Source organism: Oenanthe melanoleuca, chromosome 2 (assembly GCF_029582105.1).
Source record: "Oenanthe melanoleuca isolate GR-GAL-2019-014 chromosome 2, OMel1.0, whole genome shotgun sequence".
Classification (NCBI taxonomy): Eukaryota; Metazoa; Chordata; class Aves; order Passeriformes; family Muscicapidae; genus Oenanthe; species Oenanthe melanoleuca.
This window is the reverse complement of record NC_079335.1, coordinates 33804515-33828751: the sequence shown is the minus strand read 5'-3', so window position 1 is coordinate 33828751 and position 24237 is coordinate 33804515. Positions and strand designations below refer to the sequence as shown.

General features: G+C 37.6%; 1 protein-coding gene across 1 annotated transcript in view; it reads left to right on the top strand.

Moving 5' to 3' along the window:
- PREX2 (phosphatidylinositol-3,4,5-trisphosphate dependent Rac exchange factor 2) overlaps positions 1-24237 on the top strand; it is a 169993-nt gene that overhangs the window by 24977 nt on the left and 120779 nt on the right. Inside the window, exons 2-5 of the mRNA XM_056484325.1 lie at positions 18701-18772; positions 18845-18967; positions 20796-20900; positions 23625-23726. Of these exons, the coding sequence (XP_056340300.1) occupies positions 18701-18772; positions 18845-18967; positions 20796-20900; positions 23625-23726 (402 nt within the window). The remainder of the gene's footprint in view (positions 1-18700; positions 18773-18844; positions 18968-20795; positions 20901-23624; positions 23727-24237) is intronic.

Sequence of the window (24237 nt, the reverse complement as noted above, 5' to 3'; positions counted from 1 at the left end):
TTAAAACAGTTTGCTAAAAATTATTCATCTAGGATAGTAAGAGTGCTGTCCGGTTTCTAGCCCCAAGTAAATTCTTTCTTTGTGAACATAATGATGATTTTATTCCATTTACATACTGAGCGATAATACTAACAGTTGTCATACGGTTTTTGCTTTTTCATCTTTTCTACAGGAGGGGAAAACCATGTGCAGTTAGTTGATGTTTTTTTCAGGAAGGTTATGATTTTTTTTTTTCCTCTTTTTTTTTTTTTGGTTCATTGTTTTGTTTAAATACTCTTTTTGCTTTGTTTTTGTTAAGGAATGACAAAATCAAAGAATGGGTTCTGCACTTGAGGCGGAAGGTAGCCTAGACAGCAATGTGTCTTATTTCCTGCAAAGACATCAGGAAATGCTTCTTGTACAACCACTGACTATGCACTAAGATTTTTCTTTTTTGCTTATTTGTTATGTTTTGGCTTTAAAAAAAACCAGTGAATTTATAAGATCATTACTTGCAAAGAGCTGTGTGGAGCCTTGGGAGCAGAAATGTCCAGTGTAGTAATAGCACTGAAGTTTAACTATCTCTTACATCATCCAGGCCCTGTCTGTGTGATTTTGTGAAGCCATATTGAAATTCCGTAGAGAAGGTGAATACCTGTGATGTTTCCAGTTTACTTTCTGCAGATCTGTGTCTGTGCTCTGCACATTCTGGAATTATTAGCACCAAGGGCTTCATACCAGGATATATTTACCTTTACATGGATCTGTTATGGGAATATGAGCCTTAATAAGTATTCCAGATGAACATAAGTCCACATAAGTGGATTTGATGATCTTGTGGCTTTAGTCCTCTCAGTTTTGATTCTCCTTCATGGAAAATTAAGCCTTTTAATTGCATCTTTGCAGAACTCACCTTTCTTTGCAAAGAAAGCTAGTTGATTTGACATATTTAGTTGTGTCTTTTTCACAAATGTGTTGCAGCACCTCCTTTTCACTTCTAGCTTCTACGGATTTAATATGTAAAAAATGTTACTGAAGGTTGCAAATAAATTGTGCATGCTCATTGTGTTCTTACTAATGTGCTTCCATACACTTGGATGAGGGGCATAATTATTGGTCTCCAGTTTCAGGAGTATTCAGAAGCTGATGGTTTTTGCACTTGTATTGCCAATAAACCTTAAAAATCAAACCCCAAAACAAAAACATCCTCCACCTCCCTCCCCTCCCCGACAACCAATAACCAAAAAAAGGAGGGGCAAGCAGAAACCAGGAAAAGCACCATCTAATGTTTGCCCTCTGGGGCTTTGCACATGCTTTGAAAAGCATGGCTTGTAAGCCTTAAATGATTTAAGGATTGTTTTGTTTTGGTTTTTTTTCCCCATGATTTGGTATTTTACTTTTGAGATGTAACCAGGATAATCTTTAAAATTTTATCCAGAACACTAGATGAAATCATGCAGTTTTGAAACTGCAAACATAATTGACTAATGCATGAAAGGGATAGAAATACTAATTAAATAATGACATTGCATCACAAGCATTGGGTGTGTTTTTGACATTGTTTCAGCCAGGAGTGTTAGCTACCAGCCTCTTGCTTTTGAGGTCTCTGACCTAATGCCTCTTTGAGAGGAGTGTTCTTGTTCTTCTAACATGGAAAAAATGGATTGAGTTCCTGCTTGCATCAGCACATCCTTATTGTTCTGGCTGCTTTCTCCAGGTCTTCCTTTTTTTTTTTTTTTTTTTTTTTTTTTTAAACCCTGTGAGTGAAATTGAGTGAAATGTTTGTTTGTCTGGATTTTGTTTTTTATAGAATGTAGAAAAAAGTGTTGGACTTGAAAGTTTATACAGTCTAATGTGTTTTGATGGGGAGTGGGGGGAAGGTAGAAACATACTAGTTAGATTAATATACTCTACTGAGGATTACTCTATTTCCAGAACACTACATTAAATTACATGAAAAAACCAGTTCTTTGTGCATGCCAAACATCTAATTAACCAGCACTTTTATGAGCTTTGGAGACTCGAATCTGCTATCTTTAGCATACAGTCCTATGGATAAGGAAAAAGAGTAATGTGTTGGTGCTGGATTTTGCCTTTCAGGCTTGTCTGACAGTTCACGTTTGAAGAATATATTTCAGCAAGAGTTTCTGTCCTTTCTACAAGTGAATGACTAGTGTACCAAATTAGCAAAGTAGTTTGATCATGAGGTTCAAACCCAGTAAGAACCTAGTCAGATCCTTGGAATCATGTAAGGGAACTTTAAAATATGTTCTAAAAATATCGTGAATTTCAAGTTCCAAAAAAAGCATTACTGTTCAGTTCTTTTGTGAAGAGTGGCAATATTATAACAAAATCTAGCACTGATACTTTACTTTATGTTTACAGTATTCTGGGTTAACATCATACAGATAACATACTTTGAATAGCTAATGTGACATTTATTGAAAATATGTAGCGGAATTCAGTTATTTTTATCTGAGGCTCATCTCATAGCTTGAGATCTACAGGAGTAGGACTGAACCATGCAGATGAAATATGTCATTTATTAGGAAGGCCAAACAAAGGAACAAACCTGTTATGTACAATGGCAACAATACTAGAAAATCAAAAACCTGGAAAAAAATACCATCCTTATTATGCATCAGTTAAATCATAGCCTGACTAGTTTTGCCTATAGGGCCTCCTCATTTGAAAGAGTGCATTTGTAATTCATATAATCAGACAATCTAGCCTCCATGTAGGTTAGATTTAGCCAGTGGGAAAATATTCCACTTTCCAAATTTTGGTGTTTTGGGTTGTGTAACAGAGGGTATTATACTCATGTCCCATCCATTAGCCTTTTTTCCTGCCTCCCTGTATTATTTACTTCTTTGGAAGACTATTCAAATTGATTGTTGAAGAAGTGTTTGTAACTTACATAAGGGAATTCTAAAGAAAGTACTTAATGATTATTATTTCTTTGACTTAACTCTCTGACTAGGTAGGACGTCTGCTCTGGGCTTCTGAAGTCTTTGTTGCTATTACCCAGGTATTTGTCTTCCTTGGAAGTTCCAGGTCACTTTTAAATTGCTAGAAGTCCTGTTTGTGTTTTGTACTTGAAGAGTGTTGGTTTTATTTAGCATGGTAGTGGATCTGGTAACAGTCATTGTATTTGACTCTTTATCATCTCCTGTGAGTGTGAAGACTGCTAACAAAGCACTTTACAGTGGAAATCCTATATGCATACACACAGTGAAAAGTCAACTTTAGCAAAATCTGATTTGATTTATTCATAAAGTGGTCAACAAACAAAATTTGTTGCAGGATAAACATTGAAAAGACCGTTACCAATTTGCAAAGTCAACTTTTCACCAAAACCAGTGTGTAGGCATGAAGCTGCTTTCTGAGAGCATGAAGAACTTCATGGAAGTGAGCAAAAGCAGGCACGTAGGTCCTCCTGCCTGTCAAGGTTGTTGCAGCACTCGCTCCAAACAGACACAAACAGTGAAGCTGCGGATGTTTTCCTGTGGTCAGAAATTAATCCATTGGCGTTTATGGGGATTGAAAATAACATACATAGTCTAAACAGAGGAGCTGGAAGGATTGTGTCTACTTGGCTTGTCTCTAGTGCTCAGGAATCTCAAAAACTAGACACATCAGACCTTGGGGCAGATTTTACAGCACTGGAAATTTTGAGACCGAATAGCCTGAAGGAGCTGCTGATAAGTTTTCTTCCGGAGATCACAGGACCTTTCACAAGGACATTTTACTCACTGGTTCAGTACTGTGGGTCACGCTCATTCAGACTCCATTAATTTATCAGAACTGCAAAATTCTACTGCCTAATCTAAAAAAGTTTTAAATAGCCCATAGCTCAGCAAGCTCACCATCTATGAATTACCAGGAGCAGCCTTATGTAATGACTTCCTACTGAATACAGAAGGGGTTTTGGACCTTAGGAGGCCAAATCTTCCTGTTCTGTACTATATTTGTGATCCCATGGAAAAACAGTAGTCTGGTTTGTTCCTAAAAAGGAGGCTGTGGGACACAAGATGTGAACTTTAACACTTAGATCTAGATCATGGATATCTCAGTCTTTCAGACATAAGAGCAAAACTTTGCCTCAGTTCCTACATTAATGAGGAAATGAACAGAACAGGGCATATCCAATAAGCTATCAGGTATTTTTTTTTTTCTTCTTTGCTATGAGGAGAAGGGAAGCACACAATCAGTTCCAATAAATGCTGATCACTTCAAGAAGAAGAAGAGAGATTTGTTTTATTCTTTGTTCTCATATAATTCCCTCATATGATAGTCCATGATAATGTAAGAATCTGATTGTGTGGGAGCAGGAGGTTAATGTCTATTGACAGCTTTTCTTGTTCCTTAGTTTGACAAATTTCCAGATCTTTGCATGCTGCTTAAATGAAGAATATCAAATAGCTTGGGATTAGGTGCCAGGCTGACAAGACTGTGTTGAGACTTGTGCAAGGTACATTCAGAAACCCTTCTGGTTTCACAGTATGCTGTAATCCAGAATTTTGCTCTGGGAATTTTTCATGAGCAGAAGAAATTCGACAAAGAGAGACACCGTGCAGTTATAATATACTTATCCATTTGCTGACAGGAGCATGTTATGAAATCTTTTCAAATTCATGTCTGGTTTGGGAAGTGAAAATAAAAATTCAGATTATTGCATAGTATTTAGAGAATGACTTAGTCCTGTTTCCTTGAACATAGTTTGTAGCATGGGTAGGTATTTGTATAAAGCCGTGCCATTCATTTTCATTCAATTACATACAGGGCATGTGACAGGGTGTATATTTCTAGTTGACTTCTCAGTCTGATCTTGCTGTTGATCTGATCCTTTTCATGCTTTAGCTTCTGAAAAAGGTCCATGGCTAAGACCCTTTTCTGCTTGAAAATACACCAAAATTTGTTAATACAACATGATCAGAAAAACCCCTTTGGCCATTAAATCCTCCAAATACTCCTTGCACTGGCTTTGCAAGGTGTGTTGATGTATTGAACTCCCAAGGGCATAGCTCAGCCAAGAGTAGCTCTGTCTTTACAGGGGATTTGGCTTCAGTTTGGCCCACCTTTTCTGTACATGGAGACTTTTTTTTTCTTTGTTCCTTGTCAGAATTATTTATTTGAGCATGATCTGGTTGCTCTAAATCTTGCTACTTCCGTGCACTTACTCTTGTCCAGAAGGACTTAATAGTGTTGAGGCCTCCACCCACCTTTGTTCCTTAGGTGAACTCTGATTTTTAAAAATAGACAGGAAATTGTGCTCTTTTCCTCTGGTTTATTTCTTTGAATGACAGTGAAAAAGAAGTGTCCTTGCTGTCTGAAAGGATAGTTGAAAAACAATATCTGGATGTCAGCCATCCTTTTGGAAAATGAGATGAGCTTTATGGTGGTTCCAGAAAGGATCCTGTGTCCTGTGTTCCTCCTTGGAACTTTTTGCATCTGGAAGCTTCCACCCTCAGGTGGGGCAGTTCTGTGCTCTAAGGCCCTGTCATATTGTCATTAATACTGACTGAAGGCTTTCTCTAGAAGGTATTTCTGTTTTATATGGATTCCTGTCCACTCAGGAAGCAGAAGGATAGTGTGCAGTATTTGCATTTATCAAACTTGTGTTCACTCATAATAGTCCTGGATGCTGAGTTTCATTACATAGAGAGTAAAATGTGATGTGTGCTTACTGTGCTTTGTAGATAATGACAGGGACTGCAAAGGAGAAAAGGAAATGTTCCCTAACACCAAATTAGTTTTTGTCCCATGCTAATGTTTGAACTCACGTTATTCAGATTTATCTATTACAGAAGGGAACTCAGTTTTCTTTGATGACTATTGTACTTCAAAAGTTGTTACTTTGAAGTGGTCATCGAGAGAGGGCTTATGAAATCATGGGTAAGATTTAAGTTTTTCTGTTGTTTTGTGTGATAGCTATAGCCCACTATTCCAGGCTTAGATTTTTAAAAACAACACTGAAGTTATAGGAAAATATCAATTATGTAGTGAGCAGTATCCTATGCTGGTCATCAATATGTTAGTCTTGTCACAGAAATGATAGTGATGATGTTAGTGCTGACACCATTTTGGATTTGTGCTCTTCTGCACATTTGTTGCTGGCAATTCTGGTGGAGTATTAATGGAAGGGAAATTCCATAAAAATGATGCTAAAAATAGGATTAAAATGTATCATAACATCCGACAAATGGTGGTCTTCTTGTAAACATTAAATCTTTTTGTTTGTTGGACCCACAGTGATTTTTCTCTTGAAATGAAAATGTATCAGACTAACATCCTGTTACCTAAATGTTTGCACTGGCTTTGGTCAGTAAATGCCCAGTATGTTTAGGATACCTTTTGACTATGTTTTTGTTACCCCTCTTAGCCAAATGAGCCACAGTTTTGCTCTTTCCCTCAGATTAGGGGGAGGTAGAAAGCCTTTCTGCCCTATAACACAAATTATATGGGCTGAGTAAGTGCTTGGAGTACAGACATTGAGGTTCCAGTGCTTTTGCCTGATTTGGAGGACATGAGTGGAAGGAACAGGAACATGGTATCAAAACAAAACAAACCAAATTATAGTCAGCAAACAGGATGATAAACTTCCTGGAAGCTTTTAGTTTATTGCTTAAGTTGATGTAATGATAAGTTCAGTTTGTGCATTTTTTTGAGCTCTTCTTTTTAACAAGAGGCAAAGAATTCAACAGCACATACTTCTGCTTCACCATTTAGTTGCTGGAATTTATTTTCTGACAAACATAGCCATTTGTTTTAGTTGTATATTTTATTCTTGTAGTTAGTTGCAGTCTGTAGCAAACTTGAGAAGGCAAGACTATCACTTAGTTCCATAATTCAGTCAAAGATATTTAAAGATGAAGGCTGCTGCTGCTATGTAATTGGCCATACTATTTTAGGACAGAAGGTTAAGGTCAAATCTCTTGTGAATGATGGTTTTGTTTATCTATAGAGATAGTATCCATTCTGTAAATTATTGCACTGCAGTCTTCACAGTAGAAGAGGCTAGAAAAATATTTTGAAATGAAACTCCGTTTCTTCTAAAAAAAAGCCTGTGGAAAATTTCTAACTGTGGATTTGGCAACCTCCCTCTGTTCTTATCCCGGTTTCTTTCACATGCTGCTGGAAAAAAATCAAAGTTTAGCAATTAGTAATTTTTAACAGGCAGTTTGGAGAAAGTAAGATAAAGCCTGAAGGACCAAGCAATCTGCTTTTCTTTTGTCTTCCTTCTGACAGAATTAGTTAGTGTAGTGCCTGCTTCATTTGTGTGTGTGAAGTATTAGTTACTCTTCTGGGCTTGCACTTCATAATTTAAAGAGAACCCATCTTCCTGAAATTTTTTGTTCCTTAATTTTTGATATAATTGTGAAAACTGAACATCTGGAATAGTGTTAGTAGAGGGAGAGCCTCTTGTCCTGACCTCACTGCTTGCTTGCCTCCTGCTGCTGATCATGCCTACATGCAGGGTCTAAGGGAAGAAGGAAGATGAAGATGTTTCTATCAGGACCATGTAGAGACTGAAGACTTCTAAACTCGATCTTGATGTTTGGTCTCTTCTTAAAGCTACTTTATAGCTGTGGATCTGCTCCTGAAGCTACTTTGCCTTCATTTCCAAGCCATCCCTATCAATACATACATGAGTTGTGTCATCCATGACTGGTCCCAGCTATAACCTGTTCCTTAAAAGGGGTAAATCAGGCCTGCTAGTGCAGAAACAGCACATTGTAGTCAAGAAAAGAGTCTGTGATCACAGTAGCTTTTATTGTTGCCCAGCAGATGAGCCTCTGCATGGCTCACTGTCTGCAAGAGCGATGCCTTTGGCTGGCCCTAGTGGCAGATTGTCGTGGTCTGTTGAGGAAACAAGCAAAACCTGCAGATTTCCTCATCCAGAGGAAGCATGGACTGTAAGATCCAGAACTCTTGAAGACAGTATCAAATATTGTTTTCCATCTATTTATGGTTTCTTGATTTCCTGGTCCCATCAACACCATTGTTCCCTTGTGTTGTTCTTAAAAATCTGGTGTCTGGAACTTTGAATGGTTTAGACAATTCTTTTTTTTTTTACTTTGGAGAATAGGAACTGGAAGTGTGTTGCTCACAGCAAATTCATGAATGAAGTAAAAATTATTAATTAAAACATGTTCCATATCCTTATGTAACCTTATGTGGAAAGACTCAGTGAGACTTCAGTCTGTGGAAGCAACGTGGGTGTTTTGGTAAGCAGCACTGTGTCCTGGAATGAGCAGTATTCAGTGCTGTCAGACTCTGGTTGAGTATTTACAGATGGCATCTGCCACCAGTGTGCTCTGTTTGTGCCTGTCTGCAGTTATCATGCAGGTGGTTTGGTGAGGAGGGTGGTGTGCATGATGCTGTGACTGCTGAATATCCTCCTTTTAATTTAAATATTGGCCCTTCAGACTGTCCCCATGGACTGACTGGAAGTGACAGTCTCCTTGTACTATTTTTACAGGTTTCATATCTAAAAAAGCCACTTTTCTCTGCTTCAACCAGAGGATGCTTTAAAGCTTTTGATTACAGCCTAAAAGAATGAGGCTCTTATTTCAGGAAAAGGTAATAATAAACTGTGTCATGTTAAGGTCCCAGAATTTGAACAAAAAATTTCATGAAGAAGGCAAAGAAAATTATTTTATAATCAGGTTTTTTTTTTTCTTTTTCCCTATAAAAATGAATGAAAAGGGCAAGAACAGCCATGCAGTCTGTTCCTGAGGAACACATGCTTCACAGACAGGACAGTGTGTTGTGCAATTATGCTGGGAACTCATCAAAGCCAAAGACAGGCCATAGACCTACTTAAGACAAAAAAAGAGCCCATGCTTGAATAGCAAAAGGAGAAAAGAAAGGACCAGTGACAGGAGGATAGCCTGTGAATGTGTAAGGTGTTGTTTCTCCTAGCATACGTGTAGAATCCTGGTCCATACTTCTTGAAATTAGGAATTTATTTGACAGTGAGACTAGCTAATGTGGATAAATTAAAATGGTTTGGCTTTACACCTACAGCTCTATACTGGATATTGATATGCTCCATTTAGTTTTCTAAAATCATGTACTCTGTCTTCATTGTATCCTTCAAGATATGGAACCTCTTTGATGGATGTAAATGGTGATTAGCATGTAAATATCCTGTAGTATAATTAATGTACAGTGGATGTGTAGATATTTGCTTTATGTACAGCATAAAGGAAAAGGAGAGCTAATTTTTTTATCATCTACTCTTTTTATAGTTATCAAACCAATAAAAAAAATAAAAGATGAGCTATGCTTTGAATTTGCACAGTTGAAGCATCCCATGAATCAAAAACAGTCTGAAAAAATATTAATTATTGCTTTTTCAAGGAAATTGGCTCAAAACCATATAGGCAGATGGAAATTCATGAGAACAGCTCAGGGCAAGGAATAGAGACATATAACAATCTTTTGTTTGTATGAAGCTGTTTGTAAAATAATTTAAATTTTTGTATTATTGTGTTCTTTTTGGAATGAAGTTAAGACAACTAACATTGGCATCTAATTTTCAGAAACCGGTAGTTTTCCTCTTTAGTTAGTTTAGTATTTGCATAATAAATAAGCATTCTGGTTCAAATTGAAAAACATTAAATATTTATAACATACTGCAGTTTTGATTAAATGATCATTGCATACGAGTCTGTCTAAATGTGGATCTGTTTAAATGGCAAGCAATAGGAATTATCCAAGACATATTTCCTTATTCAGGGAAACATTCTGATTTCTACTGATTGGGAAAGGACTTAAATGGGATGTTTTGGCTTTTTTAAAGTGATCAGGAGCTGGCACTTTATACAAGTTCTGTATTCACTACAGCTTCCCTGCAGGCCTTGCAAAGAATTGAAATTGGGTAAGAAAACTGCTGTTTCATATTCTTCCTTCCTTTGTGTTTTTCTTGGCAAGAGTGTGCAAGTGCAAAAGGCAGCCAGAATTTGCACTGAATAGTGTTTGAGAGTACATTTTATTTATGCAACTCTGAAAATAAAAATTGCAGATCTCTCAAGCATTCTAATTCCTAATTAGCATCTAGCATATTGAACATTAAATAAATTCATATTTAAGGACCGTGCATTTCAGTATTAGAAAAAAAAGAAGTGTTGTGTTCAAAACTGAGCCTGTAAAAAGGGGTTGGTGGGGCTTCCATTATTATTGCCTGACAGTATTTTTGAGCTTTCTCAGCTTATAGGTAAGAATGTTGGTTTGATTGTTTGTTTTTTAATAAACTGCATTAACCATGAAGGACCAAATAATTTGTTTTCATTGGTGCTGAGTCAACTTTCTCATTCAGGTACAATAAGAATTAATACTTAAATTCTGAATGTGGAGATATGATATGTTATTTCAGATTTCCTCCTCATAATAAGTGATAAAGATCATAGCTTCTTAATTCTGATGGATATTTTTGAGTCAGAAAAGAGTCTTCACTTGTCTTCAAATGTGTTAATGGACATTAGAAGGATATAGGAGATGTACTGAGGATTTTTGAGATTTCAAACTATTATGTCTCAAATTGAATCAGAAAATCTAGATAATTATTTTGTAGGGGCCATTTGTGACAAATGTGTTTCTCATCTTGTCCTCTCATGTATTTCTCATCTTTTACACTTCCTGAAATTACTGATTTGCTTAAAGAAATAAAATTTGATGTGTAGAATTAGAGCTGTCTCAAAAATATTCTGGGAATGTTGAGTTCTTCCTAATTGGTCTTCTCCTACTAAAAAAAATAGTTTAGGAAAATCCTAATTTTGCAAGTAAAAATTGAATAAAAATTCAGGATTTTTTCCCCAAATTGAACAGGATGAGTTATGCTTGCATAAAAGAAGCAGAAACTGTAGTATGAAGTATAAAAGTTTCAAACACATGAATTCTTTTCTAATTGTGATTGCAATGTAATGGGAACATACTGTTACTTCCAGATGCACATTTGCTCTGAGGTTTCCTAGACTCATGTTTTGGTTTGCCAGCAGTGCACACAGCTGAATTCACTGAGATTTCCTAACAAGAACCTAGTGTTCTATAAATTCAGGAAGCAGCTGACTTTTATGAGAGGTAGGCTGTAATGGTAGACGTCATTTCTTTTCCAGTTCAACTTGAGTGATAGAGGATTGGTTGTGTGATTAGCAGTGCATTATTCACTTCAGGACATACACTAACCTATGATACCATATGATGCATTGCCACAGGGCATTCCACATACATGTGAATGGTTTTTAATACAGAGTATCTTTTTCTTCAAAAAATCCTCAAAATGTAATTAAGAGGAATCTTGGCATGCTGGAAGCATTTTGTTTATTGGTCTGGATACCTCTTGTTTGGTCAGATTGTTGCAATCCCAGCAGACTGTTCAAAAATTCACAGGGGTCAGGCCAATCTCTTTTTTTGCCTTCCAGAACCTCTCTTGGTGATGCTGAGACTGGAATGTAACCTGTTTGTATTTTTAATGGGATAAAAGCTTGGTTTGCAGCAGCCCATTTTACATAAAATATTTGCCAAAAATATTGGACAAACTGCCTTCTGATTGTCTTGCACATCACTAATGCCAGCATATTGCCTTTTAGTAAAGCTTTGGTTAAGGTATATTTTAATTAGGGAAAAATTCAGGTGCTCTTCTAGAAGTTTCCTATATGTGGCATCAGATCACAGCAGCATGTTTGAGCCAGCCAGACATCCAGCCTCTGGTTTGGTGAGATTTGGAATGATCTCAGCTGTGAGTGTGTGGGTACCTCCATCATTGCTCATCAGCCAAACTTCATCAAGAGCATGGCTAGTCCTCAGAACAACAGCTTCCCAAAGTAAGGATACTAGATATCCTCATTTTAGTGACAGGATTCTTGACATCTGGGAAGAAAAGGAGTAGATGTCTTCTGAGCTGGGCCAGGAAAAGGTTGTACTAAATCTTTTTGAGAATGGCTTCAGTGCAAGGAAGAGGGTGGAGACGTCGGACATCCTGCCTGGCTGTGTGGAACTGGACTTTAACTATAAATCTCTTATTTCATCTGCAATGGAGCTGAAAGGAAGGAAGGGATCAAAAGTGAAAGCTCAGGTGATTTTAGAGGTGAGGAACATGAGTTTAGGGGGCACTTCCTTGTCAAAGGAGGGAACTGACTTAAAAGTCTCACAGTGCGTGAAAGAAGGAACAGGATGTCCAGTGAAAAGCTCAAAAATATCAGTGACCACAAAATACAGAAAAGGTAATTGAGATACAGAAGAGGATGAGGAAAGGTTTTTTTGCTCTACTATTTGAAGTTTTCTGATATGATAGAGAGAAAAAAATATACATTATGGAGAATGGTTCAAGATTATCCCAAAATGTGTCATCATATTATTCATGTATGAGAAGATTATGAAGCTACATATTTTTTCAAAGCAGTAATTTCTGTATGTGTGTGTGTGTGCTTATGAATTCATGTTTACTTTAGGGAAAGAAGTCAGGGATGCTCTTTCAGACAGAGTGATGCCCCTTGGAATGGAGAAATGGATTGTTTGGTAGGTTGTGAAAAGAGATTATCTATAGAATGGAAAACATTGCAGATGTTGTCCATTGTTGTCTCCGTACTTACAGGCATTGGAATATGAAGCCAGCTTTGAAAGTAGCTCTAGGTACTGCAGGGGGAAAGAATGGATCTGACCTTGGCTGATGCTCTCGCTTCTGGTTGTGATTCATCCAGTCCTGCAGGCAAGATGGGAGAAACAGGTGGTGCCTCAGCTGGTGAATCACTGGAGAGAGAAGAAGAGTCTTTTGTTCAGCAGCAGAAGCCAGCCTGAGCAGCTCCTGCCACTGCTGCTGGCACAGGTTAATGGGAAGAGAAGGGTCAGAACACAGTGTTTGCCACAGCTGCTACTGCTGCTGGAGTCTTCTCTATTGATTTTTGTGTTTTTCCTCCTTGTAGCAAAATCAAACAAAAGTGCTTCAACAAAACTGGCTCGGTGCTCTTCTGGGACTTGGAATCTGATGTGCATTAATTATAGTGTGCAAAGCTGCTGTGCTAAGTACTACCTCTCTGCCTGTGAACTGAATTAGCCACAACAGGCTGGTCAGCTATGATAGGGAGCAGTTTTCTTCCCAACTATAGATCTTCATGTTCTCTCTAGGATCCTTTGGAATATTGTGAAAAGACCAAAATATATTCCACCATCCAGATGCCTGAAGTTACACTAAGAACATAGAGAATACAGAAACTACAAGTATTTCATATTTATATTTCTAAATTTATGAAGATGAAGCTATTATCATAGACACAACAAGGTTGTATAAAAATGTAAACATTTCCTTATAGTGGGTCCTTCTGTAGGATTTTGTCTTTGACACTGCAAAATAAAATTGTATTGAATTTTAATGCTCATAACAGCTAGCTAGCTTTATTCAGAAGGCTTTATGATAGGTTGGGCACTTCACTTGAACTGGTTTTCCTAAAGTGAAAATGTGCAGGAAATTACCTTATTAAAAATACATATGCTTTTTGCAGTGATTTTTCCACCTTGGTTTTGTTTATGGCAGTGTAGATTTAAGGTAGAAACACTGTTAGAAAAATTCTGACAGGAGAAATAAATAACTATTTAAAAATTTGGGGTTTTTTGTATAAAACCCAATATTTGTTTATAGGCTTAATCCTAAGGATTATTGCTTAGTAGGCTATTACTTTTAGAAAGACAGTTGCATATCTTTTGTGATACAGGAGCTCTGACATAATTTCTGGATTTTTTTATCTGTAAAGAAGTTGAAAACTCTTTGTGCCCTGGGAGTCTTCTGCAGGCAGACTTCTTTGTTTTCCCTGATTTCATTCCAGATGTCAGAGAAGTCATTTGTGCTGTTGGCAGCTCCTTGTGCTATCTGTAGCAGTGGTAGGTTTTTGTTTTGGTTTTTTTTTTTTTTTTTTTTCAACAGCACACAGAGCAACCATCAAGAAAAAGAACCCCACCGAACAACAAAACAATGCAACTTTTATTTTGATAAGACCAGAAGTCAAAATCCCCATAACAGGAACCCAGTGTGTGTTCTCTGTACAAAAATGCTGCTTCACAAAATGGCAGCTGATCAGCAGACAGGCAAAAACATTAGTAGTTTATTTGTCGTAATGAACAAATTCTTTTATAATTCTTTGAATTTGGATTGTCAGTGTTTTATGGTTTAATTTTTATGCTCATGCCCATTGCTTCCTGAATTGTGTTACTGCAATGTCAGGCAAAGGGTAAAAGAATTAGAACAGGGAATAATACAGAAAGTATGTGCAGTTCTCAGGTAATATGAACAAAGTGTTTAATTAGCTTCATTGCTATTATTAGGATGGGATCATCTCCAAATGATTATTTACCACATTTCTCAAAGGTAGAGGTCTTCTCTGTACCACCATGGTACAGGGACCCTGAATCACAGCCAAAAATAGAGGAATTTTTGTGTTTCCAATAGGACCTGAATGGAATCAGGGAATGTTAGCACTAAACTGTTACCTTATATATTTCCTATGTAGTTGCTCCCCTATTTCAAAGGACTGAGTTGGAACCTCATGTTTTGGTCTGCAAGTTGTCAGACTTTTAAAGATCTTGTAAAGACTTGAAAAGATAAAATTTCTCACTATGTAAGAAAGAGACTCCATATTTAAGAGTCTCCATATTTAGAATTTTATCAGCATTTTGGGGCATTTCTTCTCCAAAGCAGATATGCACTGATCATGCAGATGCCATTTTCTGTTAATGAAGTTTCCAGAAGGATGCTTTAGAAAGTTTAGGTTTGTAATTTGAATGCCAAGCTCTGTAGAGGCAGGAGTTGTGGCACTCTGAGTGACTCAAGAATATTCCTAGAGTGACAGAGTTTTCCGTAAACAGTTCTAAAGACTGACAAACAAAACTGGGTGTTGTTTTTTTAATGTGGGTAACAAACATCCTCCTTAATATTTGCTTTTCATCTGGTCTTTGAAATGTAGACGGCTCTTTATAGTACCCAGCCAAGTTGCTGCTCTGAAATGTTGTGTGGGCATCTCTTAAAAGAGAAATCATCAATAGTCCAGCTGGCAGGGGGTGCTAGGAATTGCTGTTTGCTGTGCTGCAGGGTTGAATCCCTGTACTATAGCAAGGTCCATAGAAAGCTGGTGGCACATGGTGAAAATCTAGAGAATTACATTCTGTTTTTACCATATGTCTTTGCTGTTATTTGAGAAAATTAAGAACTGGAAGGAAGCTAAGGGAAACTCTGGAATCCACTTCAAAAGCTTTGAGAAAGTTGAGGATCCCTTCCTAGGTGACATTGCTCTGGGATCCTGGAGTGCACAGAGATATTTGTTATTTCCTGTGTTTGATGCAGTGCTATGAAACTTCTACACTAATTTAGATGAACATTGAAGTAACCTCAGCAAGATGTAATGTATAGTCCGATAAACACAGATGAGTCATGATTTACTGACATGTGTTTGATGAAATTGTTTTCAGTTTGAGCTGATTTTTCACCTTGGTGATTTTTGTTGGTTTTTTGTTTTTTTGTAAGCATGGCAATCATGTACAACAATTGATTCCTACAGCTGTTTGGTCAGTCCAGGAGCAGGATCCATTCTATTGTTTCCTTGCAATTTGTAATTACTTTGCTCCTTCATGGGTGGTATTCAGTAATGAGTGTGGATTTGGAGTCTCACACTTGAAGTAATGGTAAAAGTTTTAGAAGGAACTCAGTGCTATTTCAGAGGAGTTCCTGACTCTTGGTTTCTTCTTATTTTTCACTTTTATGTGTCTATTTCTTTAGTGAAGTGTAAATTGTCTGAGATGTCCATTCTACTCTTATATTTTTACAAGTGTGTTTTTTTCTGTAGTTTATGCAGTTACGTTTTCAAAAGCTTATGTAATTTTTTCCCATTAACTGAAGAGCTGGCAGCTCCTGAGTAGTTTCTGTTCATCCTTATATATTTTCCTTTGAAAGTCTGTAATTTCTGTGCTGGAGTCCTCCTTACAGTTGTGTCTGCAAATTACCTGCTTTTTCTCTGTCTACTAATTTTTGCAGAAATGCTCATGATTGTTCTCGGTTGATGCTTAAATAATTCTGGAGATTTTTTGAATAGTCAGCCCTCTCTGAAACCTGTGTGTTATATAAGTTCAGACACATTAGTCTTTTCATAGTTGCAGTGCTGGATTGAGGTTATTTTACACTGTAAAAAAAGCAATTACTGCTCCATCCTCCTGCCTGATGATGGCTGTCCATTCTCCCCACAAAGTACTAGTGCAGAGGTGTTATGTGTGGGGAGTCTGTGCTCCAGGAAGGGAGTTGATAAGGGGATTTATGTCCTGGAAACCTGGATTTCATCAGTGCTGTGCATTATTCCCTCCACAATGGGTGAAGTCTGCCAGGGATCAGCCTTGGGGGTAGACACATCCATCCCTACCTGTACCCCCCTGAATTATCTTAACACTACTCTTCTAGAAAATGTGAAATTATTCCACTTATTTTGCAATATGTGCAGTTTGTAGAACTTCATGTAAGTGGTTGAAAATTTCAAATGGTCACATGCATTGGTTTTTGAGACACAGCATTATGATTTTTTTTTTCAGGGAGCAAATCTGCAGTAATAGAGAGAACAGTGGAGCCCTGAGCAACCTGGTCTAGCAGAAAGTGTCCCTGCCCATAGCAAGGAATTGGGGCTGGATGGTTTTTAAGGTCCCTTACAACCCATAGGCCATTCTATGATTCCATGATACTGTGAACAGGTGGCAAATCTTAGGGAAAAAGCTCATGACTACACTATCCCTGCAGAATGAGCACAGCAAAATATTACAGGGGCTTACAAGAAGTTGGAGGAAGGGACTGAATTGTCCCAGGCCTCCCTACCTTAATTAGTGATTTGCGTCTGGGTTCTGCAAAAGTTTGGATTTTCCTTGATTTATTTTCTGATAACCTCTGCAGATGTGATGTCTGGGACAACTGTTGCTTGGACAACTGTTTATTGCAGCTGATATATTCTCTTCTTGACCTCATGACTCCCATCTAGTGTCTTGAATCACTTGGGAATAACTAATGCCTCAGCTCTCAGTTCCTTCTTAGTTTCACCATCAGCCAACTTAGTGTTCACCTTCCTTCACAGTTACAGGAAATGAAGGTTTTTGAGATAACATAAGTGGAGATGAGCAGTATGTTTGGTCTGTGGGGAAATAATGTGAACAGAGAGAAATTACAGACAGTAAAAATAGATGTGAGTTTCAGATGTAATTCTTACAGTTCTTTTTTCCTCTTCGATTCTAAAGCATATTTAATGGTGTTGCATGATTTAGTGAAAACTTCCAAAATTTAACTGAGAGTCATGCAGGCTTTCACTCTTTGTGGGATTGGTTGTACAGACAATGCATACAGCAAATTTGCCATAACCCCTGGGGATATTTTTAGCAAGGAATGATGTAAAGGGCTGTCGTCCACCATCAGTTAACTGCTGCAAATGAGTTAATGGCATTTTTTTAGCGCCAGTAAAACATTTAAAAGAAAGCACAAATAGTCAGGAAAAAGACGGGTTTAATGAAGTAGAAAATCTACATCGTTGTAGAGAGTGATAGGAAACATACAGTGTGCTGGCAGTATTCCAAACTTAATTCACTTTATGTCCTGGATAACTAGATTTGACTCTTCACTAATAAAAATGTGTAGTGCCAGTTACATAGTCCTCTTCAGCAGAGAAAGGAACATTGCTTGGGAATGAAAATGCTGAAGTCCCAGCAGAGGGCAAAAATGGTTTCTGTGACTATCTTTCCACACAGTTATTTATTGCCTCTTTTATGGAATTTGCACCACTCCAGAATTGAGATGAGCTCATGTACAGTGTACAATGCACAGTGGCTTGGAGCTAAATGGTTATGAAAGACATGACATTTGTGCACTTGTGGTGCCAGGTTTTAATGACTGAAGAAAATGCATGTCTGTGTGAAGAATTATCAATGTAAGATTTCACTCTACAGTGTGTAGATATTTTTTAGGATGTACCAATATCTTTGTAATGAAATGAATTAATAAAAATTAATTCTGTTCTTTGTACTTGAGATATTTCATTAGGAATTACTTACTGTACACACCTTTTGGTGTCCAGCTCTTGAATCTAAAATGAAAGAAAACTTACATTTTTGCTATTTCGTTGGTGGCATTACTAACTTCTCATTTGATCCCTGGGGATTAGTTTCTTGGGGAGGGAATGAGGAAGAGTTTTCATTAAGCAAAACCAGGTGCAGCTGACTGTTGTTCAAGGCAATTTGCATTACAATAAATTTGATTATTAATATGTCTGAAATCTAACTTTTGGTTGCTATGGTAAAAGTTACATGACATACAGTATCTCCTGATTAGTTTAATTTGGAAATTAGCAGCTTATTTCAGGTTGTCTTGTGTTCAATTTGTAAAGCAATAGAGTGAGATTTTGAAAATTAGTGTTTTCCTCTTGCTTGATTGTAATATGAGTGCAGGATGGAAGTGGTACCCCAGAGAATGTTCAGTTTCTCAGATTCATTAATATTTTACTCTTTTTAACACTATGTAGATAAGTTTTTCTATCATGTTAGAATAACAGACTACTGAATGATTTATATATAAAGTTCTTGGTTTAGATTCTGAATAATAGTCTGATGTGGCTCTATATCCAGTTTGGGAAACAAATTAAAGCATAACATGCCAGAAGTTGTTCAAGTCTTCCTGAAATAACTTTTTCCTTATTTGTCTTGTTTCATGCAGGCTTTTCTTCACCGAATGATCCAATGTGCTGCAGCCAAAGTGGACAAAAATGTCACAGAAGAAACAGTTAAGGTTGGTCTCCTAATTGCATTTTTCTTGTTTTGTATCTGATGTTTCACTTATGTATGTTTTATTCTTTTGCAGATGTTGTTTTCAAATATTGAAGATATTCTTGCAGTTCACAAAAACTTCCTGTCCCTTGTGGAGGATTGTTTACAGCCAGAACCTAATGCACAGCATGAAGTTGGAACCTGCTTTCTGAATTATGTATGCTATCTTTTATTTCAGCCTTTTTTCCATGTCTTTCTTTTATTTTTTTGCCTTTATTAATTACTGTCATGATGATAAGTGCACATAGTCATGAAGCCTAAATATGACTTGATTCTGTAATGAGGAGTACTTTGAAGTTCATCTCTTGGTTACTTTCATGTCCCAAAAAAAAAAAAAGGAGGACAGTGAAGAAAGAACATACTAAATGACAAAATTCTGTTGTATCATCATTTTTGTATTCACCAGATCAGCTCAGGCTCACAAACTGAGCCCTGCAACTTGGGCAAAGCTGTTCCCATGTGTCAGATGGAGGTACAAGCTTGCACTCAACAACAAGAGTAGTATTTATCTTTTTATTCCCCCTTAGCACTATACAAAAATGTGAATATCAAATAAAGAATTGTATATACTGGATGAAAAACCTCCATGGTTCTGGATTGTGAAGATAGTTTATTTCCAACAACTGCAGTACCTCCACAAGTGTGTTTGTATCTGTAGTAATTGGTTTCTAGGAGTATTATTTTTCCTGTTGGAGCAAAACAAGGATGTTACTGTTACAGAGCTTTGCAAAATGAGGACAAATTAGTTTACTTGCTGTTGTAGACCTAACAGAAAGTCCAGGTTTCATTGTTATCTCTGGTTAAAGTACCATTTGTTTGTTAAGTTTCTAATTATTCATTGTGACAGAAGAAATCTATTAGTGGTTAGTGGAAACAATTTTTAACTCTTCTGAAAAATGGATCATATTTGAAAATAGACAAATTGGATAATAATGTCAGCAAATTAGCCACTCATTTTGCATTTTCCTCGTGTATGTTTTTATCCTGTGTGTTTGTAGTAGTTCAAGCTCTGAAATATTTCAGCTAAACCTTATGAACTTCAGCAAAGGCAAATGCAAGGTCTTGCACCTGGGAAAACATAATCCAGGAGTGCAGCACAGGCTGGGATCTACCTAGCTGGGGATCAGCTCTGTGGAAGGGGACCTCAGTGTCCTGGTGGTCACCGTCTCAATATGAGTGAGCAGTGTGCTGCTGTGACAAAAAAATAAAGCCAAGAGCAAGCTGGGTTGCAACAGCAAGGGCATCACCAGCAGAGATAAAGAAATCATTACCATTGTCTGCTCAGAGCTGGTTAGGCCACAGCTGGAATTCTGTGTTCACTTGTGGTCCCTGCTATACAAGAGATGTAGACAGTCTGGACAGGTTTAGGAGAAAGAGCCACAAGAATGATCATGGGAAGTGTGCCATGTGGCTGCCTGAGAGAACTGGGTTGGTTCAGACTTGAGGAAAAAAAGGCTTAAATGAGACTTTATCACTATGTTCCAGTATTTAAAAGTTGGCTGCAAAGATGGAGACTCCCATTTTACAGAATCACATGGCTAATATGAGGGATAATGGTACTAGTTTCTCCTGGGAAATTCCAGTTGGCCACCAGAGAAAAAAATTTCCACAATGAGAACAATCAGCCATTGGAATAATCTCCCTAGGGAAGTGATGGATTCATCAGCATTGGACACATTAAGGATTCCACTGGACAGGGTTCTGGGCCATCCTGTCTAGACCATGCTTTTGCCAAGAAAGGTTGGACCAGATGATTCTTGAGATCCCTTTCAACCTTGTTTTCTATGAATCTCTGTTTGAAATTCCCAAGTGGTGCTCCCACTTTGAGTCTAGGCCTCAAACAATAAATGCATGAAGAAGAGCTGACTTTCTAGAATGAAGGCTATATTAGCTATTCAGCTTTGCAAAGTTCATTCCATGTTTTATTAATTAAAAAAAAAATCAAAATGACAAGTGAAAAACAATGTCTCTCTTTGTTCCTGCAGAAAGAGAAATTCCGTATCTATGATGAGTACTGTAGTAACCACGAGAAGGCACAGAAAGTTCTTCTTGACCTGAACAAAATCAGAACAGTGCGGACGTTTCTTTTGGTAAATAAACTTTGAACTGGTGTTCTGGCTTCCTATTTTTTGATGGGGCAGTGGTTTGTTAGCACTGTCACCTTCACCATCTGACAAATACAAGCACACCTGCAAGTGGTTAGCAGACAGTTTTAGCTGGGGGTGGTGTTTCCAGAGGAAGGGGGTGTTAAATCATATTTTCACTGCTGCACTTGGATCTGTGGATAATACAGCATTAGGCAACATGCCTTGAACGTGCTGGCCAGGAGACAAGGGTGTGAATCTCTAGAAAGGACAAAAAATAGGATAAAATAGATGGGGAGCAATAGGGAAAGGAGTTGCAGAAAGGAGCTGAAGGACTCAGCAGAACTTCTGAAGGGGGAGGTCCACATTCTGGTATTGTAGCCATGCTGTTGCAGACAAAAAAATCTTTTGTTATGGGTCATGGGCTAGCCATTCTAATCTTAGAATGTGACTTAATCTAAGGTTGAAAGAAACAGGTCCACAAGTATTCTTTCACTTTATAAGACAAGTAAGGAGGGGTTTGAAAGTGTTAAGAGTGATAATCCTCATGGGTTTTTCCAGCAAAACCGATTTCCATGTAAACATTGAGTTTACTAATAGTTGATTTCAGTTGTTAAAAGAGTGGAATGATTGTGAATGAGTGTGGAATGATTTTTGTGTTTCCTCCATGGTGTCCTGTGGTTAAAAGGTCAGTTTTGAAACTATATTGGAACTTAAATACCTGAGGAGGTGTCCGTGGAAATGCTGTCAAATTTTGGGGTGATCACATTTGATCATTTTGGTTTGGGACTGGAGAGCAAATGACCCTATCAGCAAAGCATCACAGATGTGTTTGAGGGGGAAAAAAAGTTTCTGCCAATGTGACAGTTTCACAATTCTTATTTAATTTTATTAATTATTTTCAGCATGCAGTAGGGTTTCACTACTGCTGTTGACAGAGTTCCTGGTGAAGTCCTATTTCAGCTCACTAATGCTTTGAAAAATACCAGATCTGACTGCCCAGCTGCACTTACTTACAGCAAAGTTAATGAGCAGTGTGGGAATTTCCTTATTGTGGGAGGGACTGTGTGACATGAGGCACCATCTGCCTTTTTACTAAGAATCTCTTATACAGAGTTTCACAATTTAATTCACAATTTTATTCACAATTAAAAACTGCTTCAACGTTGTCCTTTTCTTCCTTGGTGGTTGACACAATATCCTTCACCTTGTCCCAGACTGAGGAGCTTCAGACACGTGGTTCTTGTATTGGGAACAACATGGCCAGACTCAAGAAGAAAGGGTGAATTCTGACTACAGAGGCAAAAAGCCAAAAAAGAAAGATTGCAAGGATCTTGTTTTGTGACAAAGGAAGCCAAGTGTGCCATTGTGGCAGTTCATGATGTGTCAGTGTTATGTGCTCTGGGGCACATGCAGAGGGCTTCCTTCTGCATTCAGGTTTCCTCATAGATTGGGGCATGTCTGTAGATTTAAGTGGCAGCAGTCTAACCTAGAAAACAAGATATCTGACTGTATGATTTGAAAGCACAATCAAAGCCTTCTGGGCACACCAGAGGGTTCAGGTCATTAGAGTTGTGTTTATCTGTAAATAACTGAGAGCTGACACCAGAACTTTTGAACCTTTGAGTATAGAGGCAGTGGTTATAATAACTATAGCCTGCATTGCCATTATCTTACTTGGTCTTTATCAGTAAAGCTTTGTGCTGGCAGATTAAGTGAGATCCTTTAGGATAAAGCATCCTTTAGGATAAGACAGAAGCTGGTTAAGCATGAGTACAAAGCAGAGACTTAAGGGTGGGTGTGGAGATTCCCATGGCAGCACTGGTTGTAGGATATGTGTGTTGGGTGGCCACCCAGTTGTGCAGCCTCTGTTCCATCAACAGGGTCTCTGCATCCAGTTCTGGAGCCTGTCTTGACATCTCATCTGGCTGTTTTAAACTGCTTGTTTAGTGTCCTCAGTTTAGACAACTTGTTCTTTGAAGCTGAGATTATCTCATACCATTGCATCACAATGCCTTCTGATCTCTCCATAAAATAATTGTCATAATATCTTTAGGTCTTTATGTACTTACACTTCAGTTCCCACAATTCCAGATATTTGCTGTGCTTTGTGTTTTCTTATCCCCAAAAACCCTTATTCTTTTCTCTCTCTCAGCTGCTTTTATTGGGTACTTCCACCCAATGTTTAATTTACTCTCTGCTTCCATAATCAGATGTCTTGTTGGAACTTTTTAATACCCTTTTTCCCTTGACTTAAGGATATTTTTTATATTGCACATCAAATTTAAATATATAAGCATGAAAACAGAACATGGTTTTCTTTTTGAGGTGTGTATTAGGATGACCATGTTCAAACATTCAAACCACCTTTGATAATACTGCAAACACTTTTTAGAAACAACAGCTGTAGTGATCACCCTGCAATATTTTTATTTTTGTTTGTTGAAGTATGAAAGCCTATTTTGAGCATTCTATTTACTGTCTTTTAGTTTCAAACTTTAAGAAAAAGTTCTTTTCTTCATCAAACTGGATGAAGAAGGCAAGAGGCCTGCATTCTGCCTTTGTGACTTCCTTGTCAGGCTTGCAAACCTCCCTCCATATATATGTATATATATTTATACCATTTATGTATACTTTAGCCAAACACTTCTGAATGCCTATGCCCTTGTCTGTATTTCTGGTAACTTTTTTTGGATTTTTCAATAATCTGTGAACCTGTTCCCACTGCAGAATTGCATGCTCCTTGGAGGACGTAAAAACACAGATGTACCCCTGGAGGGATATCTGGTGACACCAATACAGAGAATATGCAAGTATCCCCTTCTTTTGAAGGTACTTACAAGATTTTTATTAAGGACTTTATACTTCCTGTATAAAACTGGTTGCTAAGCATGTTTCTGAACTCCAGGAACAATCCTCCTTCACAGTGAATTATCTCTTTATTAAGATACTGGACCCAGCCTTGCTCTCATTAAAGCTGGTGGCAAGTCTTCTGACATTAGTATTAAAAGAGTTGAGGAGCTTGGCTGGATTGAGATGATTAGCTCTGTTCTGCTTGCAGTTGTAAGGTTGCCTCTCCATTGTTGGACAGAAGTGAGCCATTTGGGAGAGTTTAATGAATCTAATTTCAGCTGGGTTTAATCATGCCCTTGCTTAAAGTGCTTGGGATAGCAGTTTGTTGATGAAATACTTTGATGATGCTAATTTACCATCAGCAAACTGAAAATGAAAAATATTGATGGATTTTTTTTCTGCAGGAAAAGCTCTGGATAACAGTAAGGTGCTGTAAATGGTTTTATGTACAATTGTATGTTTATTCTTATCATATTGTGACAGCTTAAAT